Here is a 12,959-nt window from a genome sequence, read left to right as displayed (position 1 = left end):
GTTCCTTACATGGTTTTCAAGACAGCACTAAAAACTGTAGAAAAAGGCAGTAATCATCAAAGAGGATGAGAGAGAGCTTGCCTTCTTGAAAAAGACAACAGGATGAATTAGGCTATTTTGAAAAAACCCAGAAAAATGTTTCTTTAGAGGTCACAATATTCTTTTGTCTTCATGAATGTGGAATGCTTTGATAAAGAACCCTCTAATAAGAAACTGCCCTTGTCTCAGAATAAAATGATCTTAGTGTACTGGTAAGATTAGCAAAATGTAAAGTGTTCTGACACAATATACTAACACTTGATATCTTTGAATGGATATCTTTCAGACCTTTCCAAAATTTATTTCTAATAATTGTTTTCCAAAGGAGAGATGGCTTCTGTTGCATGGTCTGTCAATGCTTGACCAGATGTCTGAGACTCAAGAGATGGAGGGTAAGGATTAAGGCTCAGTAGATAATGATTAAGGCTCAGTAGATAATGACCAACATTCTTTGCCCTTTTTAAAATAACTAACATCTGCTCCATCCAAACAAGCAGGCATACAAGTCCAAGAGGGAGTAAATATGAAAGCAATTAAAATGAACTACTGTGCATTAGTGTGGTTTGATTTATAGAAACAACTTCTGTAGGAGAAAATGGGCTGTGGTTTAGGTAATGTTCATATCCATGAAACCCAAGTAACCTAAATATACATTGATATGTACAGGACATTCCTAGCCATGTTCTTCTGCTCTTAACTACATCAGTAAAGATGAGTGCAATGAATTCAGGCATAGACTTACCCAGTGAAGGTCATACTCAGGTCTTGCTCTTCCTTCGTCATCCTCATATAAAGCGAAACCTTCTCTCCGAGCCTGATAATACTCTTTCCGCAACTTTTGGATACGGTCAGCACTTCCGCTCATGGACCGGCCACTGCAGGACATAATCAGACAAGTAGTCACATGGTAAACAACATCCTAGAAACTTGCTTCTTGATATTTTTTATTTTGTTAAAACATCTGACATTCAAATTTGGAAGATTCAGTAATGTTGTACAAACATGCTAGGAAAACTGTGAAAATCCTGGTAACAAAAATAAATAAAAACTACTCTTTATGTGCATATGTTTAGCTCTAACTTGGGATTAATAAGTGTGTTTTGAGTGAGAACTTAAGGTCCTGACCTAGAGCAATTAAAAGAGCCATCACCTTTTTCTTAAAATTGTATGAACAGAGTTTGGTTAATTTTTTATGTAGTATCTCATTTTATTACATAAATGTTGCCTATTTGAGACCAGTTGTTTGACCTGAAGCTTGAATGTGATGCAGAGTAGCATGGCATGTTCAATTCGATGACATTCGTGAATTTTTGGAGTGGGGCTGGGGTACATGTCATTATATGTACATGTACATATGTACATGTATATTATACAGGCAGGATATAGAGAAAGAAAAGAAAGTAGAAGTCTTGCCAAGAAGTAAAAAGAAAAATAGAAAGCTGGTCATAGTAGAACATGCCATCTTGGCTACATGTCCAAGGTTTTCTTCTCTTCTTAGCTACTTCTTCCTCTCAGGAATTACAGCTTCTCCAGTAACTTATCCGTTCAGCCCCACACTGGGCAGCCAGTGGCTCCCTTTTAGCTTAGGTTTGTCAGCACCTTTTCAACAGAATCAACATTTTGTGATACAATCAGGGCTAGGAAGCAAGAGGAAGACACTAGACAGATCTCTACAGCTGATCAACTTCTCTGGTTGATCTGAGGCATAACTGAGTGCCCTATTGTGCCAGATCTTATGTTAAGACCCAGAGATCTTAAACACTTTCACAGAACTTGTTCACAAAAAACACACAGTCTGGGAGTTAGGGAACTGAAAGGGATATGGAAGACTACAATCCACTGTGACTGATGCTACAGGGCTGCACAGGGACTGAGGGAACATGGATTGCTTAAACTTTAACAGGGGAGAACAGAGCCATGGAAGGAGATCACAGAAGGCCCCAAAGAGGAGGTGACATCTTAGCTGAATCTTGAAAGATTCATAGGTGCTCAACAACTGAACAAGTGAGATGAAAAAATTCAAGGCAGAAGGAAGGACAATGCAAAGAACAGAAATGAGAAAGCATGTTGCTTTGGGGGAATGCAAGGAAGTCAGTTTGGCAAGCAGTGGTCCTCAATTTCTTTTGTCCTGCCTCATAGACATAGTAGCTGACATTCGCTCCCTTCCCCTTCTCATTTGGGAAGCAGATTATAATAAAAGAGAGTTTTGGTCCTTTAGGGATATTTTGAATTTACTCTAATAAATGACAAAATAGATGATTTGCAAATGTTCGTACTTTAACTCAATTTGTAACAATTAACCATAATGATACTCATATTTCATGTGTATGTGAGAAACATGGCTCTAGTATACAAGGTGTAGGGGAGGGAGCTGGGAAGAGCGACTAGTGAGACTGAGAAAAGTAGGGAGGAGCCCCACGGAGAAGACCTCTACATGCCAGAATGATCCTCAAGTATTACACTGAGTTTTAAGTTTAAATGAGACATCTAAAAGCAGTAGAAAAAAGTCATCTATTATTTTGTTAAAACATTTAAAAATTACACTTGAACTATAAAAAGAAAATGGTGAGTAAACATTTTTTGGAAGGAAAACATTCTTCCCAAATTACTGATAGATGGTAAGCTAACTGAAAGTAGACCCACGCGTTTCAGCATCCTCTGTACAAAATTAGCATGAAGTTCTTGGCTTCCTAACCTGCTCTATGGACACCAAGTAATTGATGCCTTTGATCAAGAAAAAACAATTTCTTACAGATCATTTACCTTAATTTTTCTTAAGTAAGCCAGAAAGAAAAACACCAATACAGTATACTAACGCATATATATGGAATTTAGAAAGATGGTAACAATAACCCTGTGTACGAGACAGCAAAAGAGACACTGATGTATAGATCAGTCTTATGGACTCTGCAGGAGAGGGAGAGGGTGGGGAGATTTGGGAGAATGGCATTGAAACATGTATAATATCATGTATGAAACGAGTCGCCAGTCCAGGTTTGATGCACGTTACTAGATGCTTGGGGCTGGTGCACTGGGACGACCCAGGGGGAGGGTGTGGGGAGAGGGGAGGGAGGGGGGTTCAGGATGGGGGGCACGGGTGTACCTGTGGCGGATTCATATCGATGTTTGGCGGAGCTAATACAATATTGTAAAGTTTAAAAATAAAATAAAATTAAAAAAAAAAACTCTCTTTAAATAGTTCTGACTTTGCTTCCTTACTATACTTTTCTTGAACAAAAGTATTTCTTGAGAACTTGATAAAGATAACAACAACAACAAAAGAAGTGGAAGGTCTGATACTTTTCTGAACAACAGAAGGCGGGAAAGACAGCCGAGCTTAATTCTGAAGAGCACGCCTTGCTCTTAAGTACTCTGAGTTGCCTACGGGCCTGCATCCACTGTGCAGGCTTCTGCCCATTTCGTGCATGCATGAGCCACGCTCAAACTCACCAGATGAGTTCAATCAACGTGGTGCAAACACAGCATACATAATCTATTAGTTTACCCAAAGAAACCGAAGCATTGAATTCAAGCAGAATGAAGTCATCAGTAATAAAAAAAAAAAAAAGAAACTGATAAGGGATTGTTTTAAAAATCCCCATAATTTTCCTGCATTTGTGGGAAAAAATAATCACACTCAGACCGTAAACTATTCTTCCATATGCCTATAAATAAATAAATTTAAAAATATGGGTTTGATCAGATTTCAGTTCTCAAATAAAAGGAATGGGGCAAGAATACAAAATCAGCTGTTTATGATTCAGAAAATCCCCTATGGCTGACAGGAACATGACTATTTACCCAGAGAAGAAATCTGGCCACAGAGAAAAACAGGAAAAAGTCTAGAAATTCATGGACCATCTAAGTGCAAAACATTCTCCCTTGTGTGAATATTTTAGAGAAGTTACAGGACACCGTGCAAACCTTTCATGATAAGCAGGGATTACATTGCAACATTCATTTTCTTTCTCTGTCTAACCCTCACTCTACTTTGAGTAACTATACCAGACTTTTCCCCAGGTAGTTGGTTTATATAATAAAATGAGGAATAGTAAATTCTGATTTTATCTTTCAGCTCTTCTCTGAAGATAACACACACGTTTACCATCAAATCAATAAAAATGATATACTCAGCTATTGTACCCAAAGCAGTTAATTGATTCCGTTTTGTGTTGAAGAGGTAGAAATCTGAGGAACATAAAAATGCCTTTGTCATAAGAGAGGCAGTAATCATAATAATTATAATTTATGGGACATTGTATAGAAAATATATTGATACAGACTTTCACTTACTATCAATTCTGCTCAGAACAGACATCATTAATCAATTATAGCATTCCTTCCCCATAATCCTAGACATGGTCTTAGAATCTTTCTTAACCCAGAACTTCAGAAAGCTATTACCATCTATAGGAGCTGGCACTTGAGTTGAGTTATATAGTTGTGTTAACAGGTGCTGTAAATATTTCAAAATCACAGAAGAATAAAGATAATTTTTATGGTTCTGCTCCATAGACATGAGAAATCTGAGGCTCACGACTACTCGATATACAAGGTCTAGACTTTAAAGAAGGCTCTATCATTGCTTAATACCTTCCAACCTGTGTCTCCTCGTTCATCTAATTAGTATCTTAAAGACTAGGTCCTCTAACAACATACTGGACCAGAATGAAAGCTAAGCCTAGCTCTGAGGACTTACTTTCTGAGGACTTCTGTTTTTCCTTTCCCTATTTACATGTTAACTTCTATTTTCCTGGCTTTATGGAACTCAGTAGTAGAGATTCTAAGAATTTTGTCTGATAGCTTCAGAAGTTATATCAGCTTATGATGTAACTCACCTACTCTTGCAACCATATAAAATCTGGTAAAGTATCAGTAATCCCATCTCCAGGTTGCTAGTTAGAAAATTTAGGCTTGCTGTATTATTTGTTCACTGGATGAGGTAGAAGTTAGTCAGTCATTCTTACCAAAAAAGTTCCTATTGTAGCAATATACATATGTAGGTGATCAATGCCACTCCTGCACTTTCAGTGTGCTGAAATTTTATTTTAAATTAACTCAAGCAGTATAACAAAACAGATTTATATTGTAGTGATTTCTTGTAAATTATGCTGCTTTCACCTTTAAAAGCAGATGTATAGTAAAACAGGCTTTTCTTATAACACTTTAAAGCTGGACAGAGTTTTAAAGTTGTAATGAAATTCAGAAACCATGTCATTTTCTTCATCGTCACCTATAGTAATATATTCCCAAAGGCAATACACATCACAGTAAGACATTATCTGCTCCACTGGAATCTAACCTTATTCTTCCTAGTTCATAATTACCTCAATTGAAAAACATTTTAAAATGAGTGTTCATTTGTGCATGCCATAGTCTCCTCCCATTACTACAACAGGCTGGAGAAAAGTAACATTTATTAAGCTCCTTAAATATAATATTTATGCTTTACACACTTCATCTCATTTTATCCCCAAATTTGTGAGGATGACATTGACATTTCACAGATGAGTACACTGAGGCTCAAATAAGTAGCACAATTGGTGAATGGTGGACCAGGGAGTGTGTGACTCCAAAGCCAGTGTTACCTTGTTGCCTCTTGAGAAAGGCATTAAAATGCAGCAGGCATATTGTAGCAGCCGTTGCATTTCAAGGCAGAGGGAAGTTCGCAGAGCACATTTATAGCCATACCTTTTGATATTCTTTTATTTGCACAGATCTTTGCAATAAAAATAGAAATTGAAGCAGCTAAAGTAATAGAATACATGCAATGAAGTCTGTATTCATTAAAGAATGATGCTGGAGCACTGCGGACGGAGATTTCTGGGTAATTAACATTACATCTCTAACAGGCTTATGTGGGAAACTGGTACAAAACTGAATGGGGTGCAAAAGACACTCAACATATGACAAAGATCCACATGAAAGAGAAAGAAACTCTGGATCAGGACCAGGGCTGACAAACAGCCAGGGCTGCTTCTTGTAACGTTCATCACTGGCTGAGGGGGCCGAATGAGAGGGAGCTGGTCACTGCCAGCGAACCATTGTCTGACTTGTGAATTCATCTGTTGAGACTTTCTGCGTATGTCTAAGCAAGCATACAAGTAAATACAGCACCCTAACTATGATTAAAATATACACAGTTAATTCCAAAGAGCTGTGTCATTTTCAGATAGCCTCAAGTCATGCAGCTCTTCATTGCTAAGGAGAGGTGTCTGCCTTTGATCAGTAGGTACCAGCCTGGGGTCCAGATTCAGTGATGCAGTTAAGAACAGTCTCTATATAATGGAACCTTAACAGGAATATTTCTACTTGGATGAGCTAACCCTTACAAATTCACTGAATAAAACTGTTGGCATTAGATGTATGTATGTCAACAGTAATCAGTAGAATAGGGGTTGTTTTTAAGTTTGGGATTTGATTATTCACTTTTTTTATGATGTTACTGTAAAAATGTTATTGTGATTGGAAAAGACTCTGATTCTGGGAAAGACTGAAGGTAGGATGAGAAGAGAGGCAACAGAGGATGAGATGGTTGGATGGATCATCGACTCAATGGACATGAGTCTGAGCAAACTTCAGGAGATAGTGAAGGACAGGTAAGCCTGGTATGCTGCTGTCCACGGGGCTGCAAAGAGTACGACATGTCTGAGTAACTGAACAACAATAAAATATTTAAATTAAGTAAACATGGTATTCATCTTTCTATATTCACAAAAGTGTGAAGTTTTAAAGGTTTTCTCAAAAAGATTTTCTCCTTTTGAAAGATATGGAGTGATGACAATATGCTATTCTTTTCCTTTTTTTTTTCCCCTAATGGGAAGGATTGTTTTATCTTTTTGCATTTAAGGACCTAAAGAATCAATATAGTCTAAAACCTCAAATATAGCAGTACCACAGTTCTGCAAAAACAGGGCATACTTTTTTCCAAAGTGGGAACAGAGTTCTCAAAATACCTGAGATTCTGTGATATTCACACTCTTGATAACATGAATATAATGAAATCTAACTATCTATATGCACTCTTCCCTTACTAATTATACTTCAAATCCCAGACTAGGTTCTATAAAAGAATATTCAGCTGAAGGCAGTCATAGACACAACCGTAACTGATTTTCTGTTGGTGATAAAGATTTCTGTCAAATAAAAAATTTGAGACATTCTTATAAATGTACTCAGGATCATTAATTCAAAAGCATTTTGAAGATTTATAGAAACCATAGCCCAATAGCACTAACACTCTACAGATTTAACATTCCATAATGCAAATACATTTATATAGTGCGTCCATATGTGCTAAATGAGATTTAATAATAAATAATGGCCTTTAATGGGGCTAAATTCTATAAAATTCTTTAAATGGCATTTTCATACTGGACAGCTCTGAAAATTATCCAGTGTTACTATTCAGTGAAAATTATAATTATGTAAATTATCTTCTCAGTTCCTAATTTTGTACAAAGAGTATCTATTTTTTCCAAAGGCATATTGACAAATAAGATTTTTTGCGGTTTAGTCCAGTGAAATTTTGGAATATATAACTGACTAGCCATGAACAACACTTGGGAAGTTTTCTTATTTCTTTCCCAATGCATCACTACTATGATGGTGACCCCCCTTTCCAATTATTTTTGATTAAAATAATTTCCCCAAAAAATAAGACTATGACTTTCTTCATATGGGCATTTAATATCTATATATTTCAGTTATTTTGTTAATTAAAACAATTAGTTTACTTACAATGACTCCCTATGACTTCCTATATTAAGACTATGAGTTTATAGAAAAAGTGAATACAGTAACAGATGAAACAAATTTTTCACATTTGAATCTCTCTTTATTTCTAGAACTACTTTTGTCAATTACCTCTGACATTATACTTCTTACTAGTAGGTAAAGAAACAATGCTTATTACATATCTTAAGAGATGATATAATGTTGCATGAAAAACTGGTGGCAGAAACTGAGGGGAAAAAAGCTATATTCTATGCTAATACATTACCTTGAAAAACGTGTATTTGTATAAATTTCTAAGCATTCAACAAAATTACTCGTTACATCAGGCTACTGTGAGGAAGCTAAAAAACTGGTCCGGAGAGGTCAATGTGTAAGTCAGGGTCATAAGGAAGGACGGACCCCACAAAGCACAGCTATGTATTAGCACAGCCTACAATTCTGAATGTGGTTCTTCCCCGAGCCGTCCTGAGCTGCCAGTGGCATTTTGACCCAGACACCATAATCTGACAATGTGACTTGGCTTACCTGGGCTCCTGACTTTGCCATGGCAACCTGAGTCCGACCTTTTGCCTTTCTCCACATGTTTCCTGCTTTAAGCATCTGCTCCCTTTGAGATCCTTATCTTGGTATTTCCAGCTGTAGCTCAGTCAACTGACCCTCTGACTCTTATAGCTGGAAGATTTGTCCTGGGAATCTTAACCCTTGAATGGATTTTGACCCCAATGAATCACATCTTAGAGGGAAAAAGAAGGTCCCCCTTCCCCTGACACTTTTGATTGCATAACGGCAAGCATTTCCACTCATACCATGGCCACCATTTACCACTGAAAAGTAATCTCATTGATGCATGAAGGGCAACTTTCTCCTATGTGATTGATTGCTGTGATGGAGATTCTCACCAGATCAATGTCATCTCCTCTTCTGATAAAAAGGCTTTGCTCTACCTTTGCTCTTTATCACTTGAGACAATGCGAGGCCATTCCCTAATCAGAACATTCTGCTTCTCTGTCTCCATTTCCAGAGAAGGTAGAAATTTCTTAGGAGTGACACCGACAGTGTTATTCACAATTCAACAACACACGAGTTATTATTCATGGCTTCAACTCACCATTATAAGCCTGTAACACATAATTGCATTATTCTGATACTGTGAGCTGACCTCCTGGCTGTGTTCAAATTTCAGAAGCTAATTTTGCCATTAGTCATAAAATATCCATTTGAGTTATTCATATTTTGAATAGTATTCTAATATCTTTCCTCCAACGCAGTACAGTATTTTTGAGCCTTAAGTAATTTACACAAATATTGGGCACATTCAAAGTTTTGTATAAACATATGATACATACTGTCTCGAGACATTGTGCCAATTTTATTAACAACGCAAAGTATGTGGGGGTCACCAAAAGAATTTATCAAGTATTTCACATGGTAATTTTTGTTTCTTAAAGGAGGATTTTAAAATATAGTTGAAAAGTTCACACTGGCTGGCGGCAAAATTAGCCCTTCATTTCTATTCTACATCTTTGCTAACCGAGCATATGTAGATGCAAAGAAAAATAGATTTAGATCAATTTGAAATTGTGCATTCACCGTGTCTTCTGTTAAAGATGATAAACAAATGCTGTAATTCATGTTACAGCTGTTCTTACATGGCTGAAGTATAGCAACACTGCATCACAACCGCCTTTAAGTGATGCTTCAATATTTGAGCTTAGACAAAAATGGGGGCTTGGGGGAAAACAGCAATTTAAGTAGTGACAGTGTTCTCATTGGCCATTCCATGTAATGAGTGTTGGCCCCTGGACACGAGCTGAGTCAGTTTCCCTTGGTTGGGGCAGTTCCTAAGTGCCTCTCATAATATAGGCTTTACACTGTACTGAACATGATCCTGGTGTTTCAAGCTATGAGTACTTGTACAACATGGCCACTAAATGCAAACCAGCTACTTCAGCTGGTGCTCAAACAAGTTGATACTGCACTAAAAGAATGAAAAGAATGAGTGTTGTGTGGGTTTAGTGAGAGATCATAGGTAGGTCCTGCATGCACACGTATCCAGCCAATCAACTGTGTCCGACTCTTTGCGACCCCATAGACTGCAGCCCACCAGGCTCCTCTGTCCATGGCATTTTTCAGGCAAGAATACTGGAGTGGGTTGCCATTTCCTCCTCTAAGGGATTTTCCCAACACAGGGGTCGAATACACATTTCCTGCATCTCCTGCATTGGGAGGAGGATTCTTTACCACTGAGCCACCTGGGTGATAGCATCCCCCTAAACTGTTTTTCAAGGTAAATTCTGACTGTACACAACTTTTGCCTCACATGATGCTTCAGAAACTTAACCTTAAGACATGATTCCACTTGGAACTTTATAAGTTTTCTCAAAGAGTTTTACGGCTCAAAATAAAATGAGCAAAATAGGGACAAAAAGATAAATGGAAGAAACCTACAAAATATGTATTATTTTGATGATATCATGCACACATTAATAATATCTTACACACACAGACATACACACACCTTCTCAAAGAAGTTCTCACCAACAACTGCAGGACTTGTGAGATAAAATTATTATCCTCTAGGCTTAAATCAAACACAGCTTGAATTTCAGAAATACATATCTGACATTTAGATGTGGATTAAACTTTCAGGGTCAATTCTGGGAAAAATAAGCCTGTGTGGGCTGCAGGCCATAAAACCTTGGGAATTTCCTAGGCCTCCGTGAAATTCCCTCTTCCTCAGAGGAAACACAGAACCTCTGTCTTCTCCCAAGGGACCAGGGAAGGCCATCAAAGACCACTGATTCCCAACAGCTGGACACCTAGGTCTTTACTTAACACAATGAGGAAATAAGGTTGAATTGACTACACAATGTAAAGGAAAAAAGGAGACGCTAAATGAGTTAGTGCATGGATGGTGGGTTGTTTTTTTTTTTTAATTTAAAGGATTATATCTGTCAAGATAGACTATGGTAGCCTGTGCTAATCAAATATCAGTAGATTAGCAAAAAAAAAAAAGTCAGTAGATTAAAGTCAGTAGAGTAAACTTTTCCTCCCATAAGACTTTTTTTTGCCTTCCAATGGAAGGGGAGGAGGTTGGGAAAATAACATGAGAAAGAGAAAAAATATTCAAAGAACAAAGAACCTGTTTTTCAGTTGGAAGAAGCTAAAGATTTTGATTAGGAACTCAATACTAAATGTTTGTGGAGTCAAAGTGTTCTAAATACATAGGCTATGTAAACTAGTTGTTACCTCCATACCCATTGAAGGGAAGGAATATACAATAAACTGTCCAGACACCCAGAAGCGATGCATGGGCCAGACTTTAATTATCACACATATGATGTTAAATCAAATTATCTCATAAACATAGAATTCTATATGCAGTGTTCTGATGTGATTAGCATAATTCAGCCTAAGAATTTATTAAGAACATGCTTTGATTCCTTTTGTTTCTTCTACACATATATGCACAAATGCTGAGCTCTCTTGCAATTTTAAATAGGGTTATAATAATGATCCAACCCAAACAGGTTCTCAACTCCAAAGAGCCACATAAAAAGTTAACATTGACTAGGTTCCAACGCATGTCAAATCTAAGGCTACCCCACAGCCTTCATTTCCCTGGGTGTAAAGTGAGCACTGGTGACCTTGTAACCTCATGCTGACCTTCTGACCTTCGGGGATTTACAGGATAGAGACAGTTTATAGTATCATCTCCTAGCGATTGTTTCAGTTGTTTTTAAAAGATGTTCAGACTTCTACATCTTTTCTAGGAGAATGGTGACTTTCTTTGTAGAACAGACTGGATAGTAATAAGCTGGTATCAAACTTGGACCATCAATTGCTTTTATAAAAGTTTTACAATAACCTTCTGAATGTTTTCAGCTGTGTGCATTTATTTATGCTTTTATTTATTTTTAAATATTGCCATGTCCCAGGCCCTGGTAATGTAAAGGTGATTAAGACCCAGAACTAACCCTCAGAGATTTCAGTCTTATGGAGGGAGGTGGAAATATAAATAAATAATTGTTGGGCAATGTAGCAATTATTATGAAGTATCATGAAGCATAATGAAGTCCTGCAGTAGCTCAGAGGAGAGGGTGATTAACTATGCTTGGGGAGGCTAGGAAAGGCCTCAAGGAGAAAGGGAGAGCAAGGAGAAGGTACTGGGCATGCCAGTGGAAGGAGCATCAGATGCTAAGTGTGGTGTGGCAACATAAAAGGGCAGCTGGTTAGGCATGGCAGAAGTGTGGGAGTGGATGAAGAATTCTGGGAAGTAAAGCTGGTAGGGCTTGAATAGCTCCATGTGCCAATCTTGCAAAAAGGGAAGAGGATGTGGAATCCTGGACCGATTTCACATTGGGTAGAGCAGCTCCAGGGTTATTCTTTATATCATGGTAACTCTATAAGACCCATGTGACTTCCTTGGTGGTCCAGTGGTTAAGAATCTGCCTTCCAATGCAGGGGATGCAGGTTCGATCCCTGGCTGGGAAACTAGGATCTCCCATGTGGCAGAGCAATTGAGCCTGTGTCCTGCAAATCCTGAGCCCGTGTGCCTCAACTGGAGAGGCCGTGTGCCACAAACTACAGAGCCCATGTGTCCTAGAGCCTATGAGCCACAACTGGAGAGAGGCCCATGCATCACAAGGAAGCCTGTGTGTGGTAACTAAGACTCAATGCAGCCAATATAGAAGTCAATGAATAACTATCTTTTATAAAAAGACCTTTCTCTTCCCACATATCATAAGCAATGAAATGAACCAGTTGACCTCTATGGGACTTTCTTGCACCATATTCAATGATTTCTTGGCTACATATACAGTTCAAGCTAAATGGTTGACCCAACCATTGGCAAAAGTCACCTTCTATTTCTGTTTTCCCACTTGTTGAGTACTGTACCTGCACTTTAGTTGGAGGCAATGGGACAGTGAGAACTTCAGTATGAAAACGGAACGTTTTCTATAACTAGAGCTCTTGGTTAACCAGTAACATTAACTGGTGCTGAAGCATGATGCATTTTAATAGAGTGATAAACTTCCCTTTAGGAAGAGAGCACTGGCTGCCAAATCAGAGGGCAAAAAGTGAAAAAAATAAAACAGATGAAACCAACCCATTATGGGTTGACAATGACTTTTATTTTCACTGGCACTTTACGGAAAGTAGTCACAGAAGCTCAATGAATA

At 37.9% G+C, this 12,959-nt stretch overlaps 1 protein-coding gene across 13 annotated transcripts in view; it reads right to left on the bottom strand.

Annotated features, from left to right (window-relative positions):
• The window catches only part of PARD3B (par-3 family cell polarity regulator beta), a 1,164,360-nt gene that overhangs the window by 134,090 nt on the left and 1,017,311 nt on the right, over nucleotides 1–12,959 (bottom strand). For all 13 annotated transcript variants that reach the window (XM_055573198.1, XM_055573199.1, XM_055573203.1 and 10 more), the window contains one exon: nucleotides 782–914. In XM_055573198.1, coding sequence (XP_055429173.1) covers nucleotides 782–914 — 133 coding nt within the window. The remainder of the gene's footprint in view (nucleotides 1–781; nucleotides 915–12,959) is intronic.

Source organism: Bubalus kerabau, chromosome 3 (assembly GCF_029407905.1).
Source record: "Bubalus kerabau isolate K-KA32 ecotype Philippines breed swamp buffalo chromosome 3, PCC_UOA_SB_1v2, whole genome shotgun sequence".
Classification (NCBI taxonomy): domain Eukaryota; kingdom Metazoa; phylum Chordata; class Mammalia; order Artiodactyla; family Bovidae; genus Bubalus; species Bubalus kerabau.
Note: the sequence above shows the minus strand (reverse complement) of the source record. Positions and strands in the feature narration are given on the sequence as shown.